The sequence below is a fragment of the Grammomys surdaster genome, unplaced genomic scaffold, assembly GCF_004785775.1.
Source record: "Grammomys surdaster isolate TR1022 unplaced genomic scaffold, NIH_TR_1.0 124511, whole genome shotgun sequence".
Lineage (NCBI taxonomy): Eukaryota > Metazoa > Chordata > Mammalia > Rodentia > Muridae > Grammomys > Grammomys surdaster.
Window position 1 is genome coordinate 282,945 of NW_021619502.1, and position 9,975 is coordinate 292,919.

Below are 9,975 nucleotides of genomic sequence, written 5' to 3' on the forward strand. Positions count from 1 at the left end.
GGATGAGACTTGAACTCCTCTGATTCTTTTGCCTCCATCTTCCATGTGCTGAGATTACAGGTATGTGCTACCGTGACCAGTGGTCACATTTTTTACACAATACAGTTTATTATCTGTTCTCCTCTTTCTCAAATAGAATGGATCGTCGATAATTTTTTACAATCCATTACTCATATAAAGAAACTTTAACAAGGTTGCCAAAAGCTCACATATTAGTGCTGGGCATGGTAGCACATGTCTTTAATCCTAGCACTCTAGAATCGGAGGCAGGCTGATCTTGGTGAGTTAGAGGTCAGCCTGGTCAACAAAGTGAGTTCTAGGACAGCCAGCTTTAGTCTCAAAACCAAAACCCAAAAACCCCAAAACCAAGCCAAACCAATAACAAAAAACCAACCCCCAAAACCCAAAACCACCCCACCATTGAATAAACAACTCCAGAGAGAAATAGGAAGCCAACTGATATTAACAGACTAGAGAACCTGATTTCTAAAGGCATTTCTGCCTCTCATTAAAAAATTTTAAAATTGTTTACCATAAAGAACTGTACAGTTCTAGATCAGTGCAGTTACTCGATGAAGTGTCAAAGAGAGATTCACAAAAATGGTAATTTGTCTGTTTTTCAATTAATAAAATGAAGAGAACTAGAAGGAAAGGTGGAAGAGCAAAATCAAACTCCATGATGTGTGTGTATGTGTGTAACTGCAAAAAATAATTCTCAAAGTTGCATAGTTTAAACAAAATTTTATATTTTTATGTATTTATTTTATTATGGCAAAATATGCAGTCATTTGGGGGTAAAATAGTCATTAAAACTTGACCCCATCCCTAAACATACATTTAAAATTTTAAGCTAAGAACTGGATGTTTCCATGCCATAGTGGTTACTACATTTCTATGTAAATATCATCTCCAGTTATGACTATGATTTTTTTTTATCCTCTGTGTAAAAGGTGAGCTTCTCTAGCACCTAAATATGGCCTTAATTCAGAAAGTGTATGAACAACTTTTGAAAGACTATAAATAGTGTTGTATAAGTAGATTAAAAATACTTGAACACTATTATTTCTAGCAAATACATTAAGGGAGAGCTCAAACAATCAGAACGTGAAGACTTTTACATATATAAAAATCCCTCATGAAATGAGTTAACTCATATTAATTTAAAAATAAAAACCTATGTTTTTCTTATTTGTCTAAAATTTAAATAATAGTAGTGGAAGTCAATTGAGAAAAGAAGTTGAATGCTAACACAAATTATGCATAGTTACTCAAAGTTAGTGGTCACATTTTAAAAAGGACATTGTTAAGCATAATGTACCCATAGGAGATTTTTTAAGGATTAAGCATGATACCAGATTAGTTATAAAAATGCTGCTTAAGGGATTGGAAAGATTGTTCAGTCAATAAGACCACTTGCTGTTTTTTTTTTCAGAGGACTTAAGTCTGTTGTCCGTATTCACGTTGGGTAGCTAACAGCCACCTGCAACTCCAGCTTTGGCAGATCTGATAGCATCTCTGACTTTGGTGGGAATACACACACACACACACAAATTAAGAAAAATCTTTTAAAAAATTTCTTTTTACTCTGTTGGAAGGAATTCTTTTTTTTTTTTTCTCGAGACAGGGTTTCTCTGTGTAGTTCTGGCTGTCCTGGAACTCACTCTGTAGACCAGGCTGGCCTTGAACTCAGAAATCCACCTGTCTCTGCCTCCCAAGTGCTGGGATTAAAGGCGTGCACCACCACCGCCCGGCTTGGAAGGAATTCTTGATTGAGAGCATGTGTGCATGTGTATAAGGTGTGTTTGACCAAGTAGCAGAGTAGAAGGACCCATGGGTTACAGCCTTGCCTGGTGTATGGTGGGCTTGCAGTCTGTGGAGAGTTAGTGCATAATGCTTACTCACTGTGGAGTGGGAAGCCTCAGGAGGGAGAGTGGTTCTTGTCCTTGAAGAGTCAAAAGGACAGCTGGCTAGCTAGGAATTCTCTGAAGGAAAGGATGCAGAGTATGAAGCAGTACCTTATATATCTTCAGAGTTCCTGTCAGTCCTAAGATCTTTGTGCATCCTAAGAAGGACCTTAGCATTTCTTCTGTGCTGTAGGACGACCACAGGATGCAGTATTCTCTCTGCACACATTGTTATTGGCCCCCAAATCCAAAGGACTGGCTTTGTTCCAGCTTTTCCTACTTAGTTCTTAAAACAGTGGTCTGCCAGGGAGGTACCTTGGCCCCACTGTGGGCCAAGAGACTCTGCCAGCACCCTTTGTCCTTCTCTAGGGCATGCAGCTGGAAGATCTGAGGCAACAGCTCCAGCAAGCTGAGGAGGCCCTGGTAGCCAAACAGGAATTGATTGATAAGCTGAAAGAGGAGGCTGAGCAGCACAAGATTGTGATGGAGACTGTGCCAGTCTTGAAGGCCCAGGTGAGGGCTCTGTTCCAGCCTGCCTACTACATGAGTGACCTGCCCATCCAGGCAATGGGGTTTAGGGTACCTTTTTACATCATTTTGTAGTGACCTCTCTTAGTCTTCTTGAGCTCTTTGCATTTTCCTTGACTTCTTGGTGCTCTTGAGATCACAGGCTTTCATATCTGTTTCTGATGAACTATCTTGGGATTTTAGGGGACAAGACAGGGCTCTGTTCCTCTGGGCATGGTATAGAATGCTTGATGGGAAGCTGATGGATAGTAGGTGAACACCTCTGTTCTATTTGCCAGGCGGATATCTACAAGGCTGACTTCCAAGCTGAGAGGCATGCCCGGGAGAAGCTGGTGGAGAGGAAAGAGCTTTTGCAGGAGCAGTTGGAGCAGCTGCAGCGCGAGTTCAACAAGCTGAAAGTTGGCTGCCATGAATCAGCCAGGTGGGCCTCTAAGGGTGCAGCCAGGAGCACAGCCATAGACAGAGAAGGTGTATACTAGGCAGCAACCAGTAGTAACTACAGGAGATTGATGGATCTTAGCATTGGTATTAAGTTCCCTGTGCCTCCTGCTGCTCTTCTTGATCAGCCCCAGCTGACTAGAACTACAGATTCTTAATACCACACAAATGACCCTGATAGTATCTTTGCTTCCCTCCAAAACTTCATCATTTGCATTGGTGTCAGCATTCTTATCTTCTTTGGCTTCCACAGAACAGCCCGTTAGGCTTTAACAATTTGATGGCACTTCCAGCCCAAAGTTCCAAAGTCCTTCTACAGTCTTCCACAAAACAACGTGGTCAGGTTGGATCTCTCTCAGCAATTCTGCAAGAATCTGGTACCATTGTTTGTCTTAGCTTGGTTGCTATTGCTGTGATAGATACCGTGACCAAAAGCAACTGGGGGAGGAAAAGGTTTATTTCAGCTTACAGTTGTAGTTAATCATGGAGGGAAGTCAGGACAGGAACTTGAGACAGGAACTGAAGTAAAAACCATGGAATAACTACTTTTTGGCTTGTTCTCCATCGCTTGCTTTCTTTTACAACCTAGGTGATTGCTCAAGGGGTGGCACTGTCTCTAGAGAACTAGGTCCTCTCACATCAGTGAAGAAAATGCCCCAAAGGCTTGCCTATAGGCCAGTCTAATGGGGATATTTACTCAATTCAGGTTCCCTTTGATCAGATGACTGCAGCTTTTGTCAAATTGACAAACAACAACAACAACAACAAACCTAACCAGTGCAAATATATCTATCTAAAACCTCAAAATATGACTTTATTTGGTTTAGTATCTTTGTATATGTAACTAGTTAACATAAGATCACATTAGGTTAATTAATTGACTGTGGTACTGGTAGTTGCAGAAGCAGCAAATTAAGATAACAGAAGGCAGCCACAAGAAGGCCAAGGCAGACTCTGAGATTCAGCTACAAGCCAAGAAATGCCAAGCAATTTGTAAACTACTACCAGCTAGGGTGAGGGCATGATAATTCTGCCCAGTCCTCTGACACATTGATTTAGGGCACCTAGTCGCCTGTATCATGCACATTTCTGTTATTTTAAGTTACTAGGTGTGTGGTAGTTTGTTAACAAGATTCTGAGGAAACTAATACAGGGGAACACAGGGAGTAATTCCTAATAAGAACAAAGTTTCCTTTGGGACAGTATGAAAATATTCTAAAATTATACTGATGATTGGACATGCTGAATAGAGTAAAACCCTCTAACAATACAATTTAGATTGGTGAATTATATAGTACATGAATTATATCTAAGTGAAGATATTTATTCATAAAAAATCCCCTTCAAGCATTGATTGAATGCTTTCTATTTTCAAAAGGATTGAGGATATGAGGAAGCGGCATGTAGAGACTTCCCAGCCCCCTTTACTCCCTGCTCCAGGTGAGTGAACAAGTGCTAGATGGTGGGAGGAGATGGTTAGGGAGGGCAGAGTGTTGTGTTGAGGGGAAGCAGTGTTGGATTCTCTGCTGCTCTGCTTTGGGGAGTTCTTGTTGACCACACCACTCTGAGGTCAAAGGAAAATTGTGCTGGTAGAGGTGGCTCCCAGCTATGTAGTCAAATGTGGTATCAGTAAGTCTCAGCACTTTGTTAGCCTCCCTTTCTGTTTGAGGCCTACCTAGGATGTGCATGAAGTACTTACATAGTTCATCACACTCCTGTGTTCTTTTTTCCCAGCTCACCACTCCTTCCATTTGGCCTTATCCAACCAGCGGAGGAGCCCTCCTGAGGAACCACCTGACTTCTGTTGTCCCAAGTGCCAGTATCAGGCTCCTGATATGGACACACTACAGATTCATGTCATGGAGTGCATAGAGTAGGAACAGCAGATGCAAGGCCACCTTTAATACTGTGTCCCAATCTGTGCAACCCATGCTTTCCTGTTTCACCTGCATAGTCCACAGTTAAGGGCTTGATGTCAAAGAGTGGGCCCCAGGACCTAGCAGGACCCTTGCTTTAACCCTTTGGTCCCCCATTAGGGTAGACAGCCCCATTCAGGGCTATTTTTTTCTCTTTTATTCTGTGTGCCTGATCCACTTTGCTTTTGGTAGCTGCTTCTTCTTCTTTCTTCTCTCATTTTCCTAGGGAGTCTAGAATGGAGGCTAGGGGCTCTCAGGGAGCATCCCTTCTCCAAGCAGGGCTGGGTGCAGGTTTTCCTCTCTCTAGCTGGTACTTTTCTTGCTGATGAGCTGCAGACTCTCCTCCCAGGACAGGTGGCACTTGGGTCTATAACATGTGTTACCTCTGGTAGACATGTGGAAAGTAGTCTTTCCTTTTGTTACTATAAGTAATGGTGCAATGAAAGTACTTGTGCACTGATCTGTGTGTACCTTTAGGACAGATGCTTAGATGTGTCATTGGATCCTTGCCATGGAGGAGTGGGCAGACCTTTGGATTTCTGCTATTGGCTAGACATACTGTTCTTTGTTTTTTTGAGACAGGGTTTCTCTGTGTAGCCCTGGCTGTCCTGGAACTCACTCTGTAGACCAGGCTAGCCTCAAACTCAGAAATCCGTCTGCCTCTGCCTCCCAAGTGCTGGGATTAAAGGCATGCGCCACCACTGCCTGGCGCTGTTCTTTACTAAAGAGTTTAAGTGTCTTTTTCTGGGGTATGTAGGCCCTTTTTAATTCCTCTGATGTAATTTGGATTTTCATAATTCCTACCCATTTTTCTGTTGGGTCATTGCAATTGTTCTTGGGCTTTGGAAAGTTCTTTGATTATCAGTCAGATTAGTTTTTTTTTAAAATTTTTTTTTGGTTTTTTGAGACAGGGTTTCTCTGTGTAGCCCTGGCTGTCCTGGAACTCAGTCTGTAGACCAGGCTGGCCTCAAACTCAGAAATCCGCCTGCCTCTGCCTCCCAAGTGTCGGGATTAAAGGCGTGCGCCACCACTGCCCGGCCAGATTAGTTTTGACTATCACAGAAAGTGCACACCTTGTTCCACTTTGATTGTGTTGCTGTTTTGGGGCCTAGAAGCTGTTATATACTTCTGCTTACCCATTCTTTACTCCTAGTTTTTTTTTTTTTTTTTTTTTGGCTTTGGAATTATGGCTGCTTTGTCAACAGAAAGATATTTCACATATATGCATTTCTTTTTCTAGCCCCAGTGTGCTCTTGTTTTTGCCAGGCATATTGTTGCCTTCTGTGAATGCATAGTTTATCACACTCCAGGAGTTTGTGATCGCATGTTCTCCACTAGCCAAAATGTCTTAGGGAACCATTTATCAGTGACTGAAAGATTATAGAAAAGGGAACAGTTCACTTGTTTTGCAAGGTTCTAGACATTTTCTGGAACCTTACAGTCATTAATATTAGCCTTGCAGTTCTAGTAAAGGAAAGGAAGTTGTAGTTGAGAAAGCAAATATGCTTTGCTCATTCCTCAGGTCTGAAATCCTTCCTGCCCTTCTGTAAGCTTTCATGGTTCTGAATGGGATCTGTGAATTGATCCCTGGGCTTTTATTCACATGGCTTCTTTCCCATTAAGAGTGAGAAGGCTAAGGAGAATTCAGATTTTAAAAAAAGTATTTAAAAAGTAATCCTGAGCTGGGAGCTTCCTCAGAATTTTCAAGTTTTCCATTTCCTAATTCCCAGGTATCTATCAGACAGATCTTTGGAAAAATATTAAAGGAACAAACAAGTTCTTTGCTTCTGTGTTTTCATTTAAATACCTAACCTATAATTTTCCTTTAGGAATACTATTGGTTTAGCTTGAGTTCAGTTTTGTGGTAGTATATATGACTTTCCTATAGGTACTTTAAAAATTCTCCTAGACTTGAAAGAACAACAGTAACAAAAAATCATTCTTTCCTGTCTGGAAGCCAAATGTTAAGTTTTTTCTAGAGGCTCTGAGAATTAATTCCAGGCATTCTCTTAACTTTCAGTGGTTTCTGGCAGTCCTTGGTGTTGATTGGCTCGTAGATCTATTACTCCAGTCTCTGGTTCTAGGGCCTCGTTGTCTCTTCCTCTCTTGTCTCATAAGGAAAGCAAGTTGTGCATGTGGGGTCTATTTGGTTAGATTAAGGAGGATCTCCAGTTCAAGACCCTTACCTCATTCCACCTACCAAGACCCTTTTCCCAAATAAAGTCATGTTCTCACATTCTGGGGGTTTGGGCTTACACAACCCAAAGTAGGGACATCATCAGAACCTGATTAAATGTAGCCCAAAGGCGGGGGCCTTTAATCCTTGCAATTCTGCTAGAGAGGCCTGGTCTCTCTGGTGATGACCAGTAGGCTTCAGAGTTTGGAGGCAGTCAGACCCTTGTCAGTGCTCTGTCAGCAGGGTCAGTGGGAATGATTGGGAGAGGCAGGTTGGCTATAGTAGGAGAGAGCTGTTGGGCTGCCTGCAGTGGCTGCATGAGCTTCATGCTTCTTGGATAAACAGAGGTGCATAGGTGCATTTCTGACCAGTACTTTAACCTGAAAGGGGCTCAGAAAGCAGGTGTGACCCAGGTTACACAGTAGGATCATCTGGAAGCTTGAAAACATTCTGGCTTGGACTTCATGGACTGGTCAAGGCAAATCTGAGGGTGACTCCAGGAAATGGTTGGGACCCAGTATCCTTCTAGAAGAGGTGGGAGCCCTTGGCACCTAATTACCCTGCAGTATGGTGTATGATTAACCATATTTTGAAATTCTACCATCTTCTTGACATGGGACATGCTCTTTTCTTTTCCAGAATTACTTATGCTAGAACTGGGAAAAGTGGTTGTCCTATCCCCCTCAGGAATTAGTCTACTTGCTTTTATATAAATTTTATGTGGCCTCTGGCAGCCAACTTCCAGATCCTTATAGCTAGAAGCATATCCTTTCCAGAAGACCTGTTACTGTTACTTACGTATGCTCTCTTTCCGTTGGCCCATGCCCAAGATAAAACCAGAGAGCCAGTAAGACAGTACAGAGTACTTCATCTACTGATGTAATAAATGGTAAGACAGATTGTAAGTGGGGATGATGTCAAAATAGGGACAATTTCAACACTGTGTGATACCCTCAGGCAAGGTGAGGCCTACCTATCAGTGTTTCCCCTTTCAAGGTGGGAGTTTGGTGAGATGGAACAAGCACTTTGGAAGCATCCTAAGCCCTCCTTACCTGACAACAGCTTGGTCCTCACAGTGATTGCTTCATTGGAGTGGCTGTGGCACCATCACCTGTTACCACCAAAGGCTGTGATGAAATAAGACGAAACATATCCAATGACACAGGCCTGCATGGCTACCATCTTGAACATTTTGTTACATGAACATTCTCTGTAGGATGGTATAAAACAGCCAGAGGATTAAGTTATGTATAAAATATGAAATAAAGAGGTAAGACCTGCAAGCATGTACTCTGTCCTCATTTGGATGTAGGGGTAGGATTGCCCTGGCCCGCCAGGATTCGACAAGACCCTAGGGAAAGGGGCAAAAGAATGATAGGACAAGAGACACAAAGAAGAAGCACAGGTCTGAATGTCTGATCAAGTGCTTGAACTTTATTGTTCGGGTGGCCTTATAAAGACAAGCAGTAAGTAGGGTCAGGGTCCAGGGCCATCCGGTAATTGTTAAGTTCTTAGCAAGCATTCCTTAGCCCAAACCACTTTCTCAGGAGCAAGAGGGCAATAAAACATTTGTTAGGCTCAAGTTGCTAATTTTCTCTCCTAGGCAGGAAGGCTGATAAGGTCTTCCTTAACTCAGGCTATCTACTTAACTGACATTTGTTCTCAGGAAGAAGGCAATAAGGTCTTCCTTAACTCAGGCTATCTACTTAACTGACATTTGCTATCAGGAAGAAGGCAATAAGGCATTCCTTAACTCTGGCTATCTACTTAACTGACATTTGCTCTCAGGAAGAAGGAAGTCTTGGCTCCTGGCTTAGGATTGCCAGTAACAAAGGTTTTCTTTGCTATTTCTATCTCTTTAGTTCTCCTGCATTACATAGGAAGTAGCAGTTACACACAGCTCTGAGGTTTCCTCTGCCTATGGCTGAGGAAAGCTCATTGTTTACTCAACAGAATGGTGGAAGGTGCCAAATCAACTAATTTGGGGCTTGAATTTCTTGTGGTTGCAGCAACAAAGTACCATACATTAGGGGGCTTGGGCAACAGAGATTTCCTGTCTCCCTGTTCTGGTTGGCAGGGATCTGAGAAGTGGGTTCCTCATGAGAGATAACCCATTCTAGACCCCTCTCCCACTGTAGGTCCCAGAAATTCTTAGTTCTCTTTAGTTGGACATGCATCTCTGCTTCTGCCACTTTTGTCACATGGCCACCTTGTGTGTTTCCTTTTTACAAGCACACCAGTGTCACACACAGGTGGGCATTTGGAAATCATGGAAATATTTTGTTCAGTATCTAGTGACAGTGATGAAAAGAGCTGATTTACAGAGATGGTCAGAGCAGCATAAGGTTCTTAGGTATGGAGCTGTGGCCAACATCACAGATATGGAAGAGAGAGGGACAGGCATCTAGTGATTGCTGGGCTTTTGGTTTCACACCTAGGTACCTGAGCAATCTAACATTGGGAGGACTAGGGAATGAGGGTGGGGTGGGGGTGGGGAGTCAGAGTTGTGAGAGAAGCTGTTTGTTGTAATTTTGTTCTAGCTAGGCTTAGTGTGAGATGTCCTGGGTCCCTTCATCTTGCCTTGACTGTTAGGTGCAGTTTCATATTGAAATTACGGGCTCTTTTTTATCCATTGCTTATTGGCAACCAGTATGATCTGGTAAATCCGTCTCCACTTTGCTTAATGCTCTCCACTGACTTTCTGTTGCTTGAAACCTAAACTCCATCTTCAGCCTTGTGTTGATCTAATGTCATGTCAACTTCCCTAAAAGCCCAGCCATTCCACACTGGTCTGTTTTTTTCCTTTCCTCAAGGCATTTAGCACTTTTGTTTCTTTTTTTTTTTTTTTAAAGATTTATTCATTTTATTTATGAGTACACTGTAGCTGTCTTCAGACACACCACAAGAGGGCATCAAATCTCATTACAGATGGTTGTGAGCCACCATGTGGTTGCTGGGATTTGAACTCAGGACCTCTGGAAGAGCAGTCAGTGCTCTTAACCACTGAGCCATC

General features: G+C 42.5%; 1 protein-coding gene across 6 annotated transcripts in view; it reads left to right on the forward strand.

Annotated features, from left to right (window-relative positions):
• Positions 1 to 6,566, forward strand: part of Ikbkg (inhibitor of nuclear factor kappa B kinase regulatory subunit gamma) — a 66,902-nt gene extending 60,336 nt beyond the window's left edge. For 4 of the 6 annotated variants that reach the window (XM_028784606.1, XM_028784609.1, XM_028784605.1 and 1 more), the window contains exons 7-10: positions 2,274 to 2,417; positions 2,711 to 2,853; positions 4,249 to 4,310; positions 4,605 to 6,566. In XM_028784606.1, the coding sequence (XP_028640439.1) occupies positions 2,274 to 2,417; positions 2,711 to 2,853; positions 4,249 to 4,310; positions 4,605 to 4,747 (492 nt within the window). In that variant the 3' untranslated portion in view covers positions 4,748 to 6,566. The remainder of the gene's footprint in view (positions 1 to 2,273; positions 2,418 to 2,710; positions 2,854 to 4,248; positions 4,311 to 4,604) is intronic. The other 2 variants (XM_028784608.1, XM_028784607.1) reach the window with 1 other exon arrangement.
• Positions 6,567 to 9,975: the final 3,409 nt, after the last annotated feature.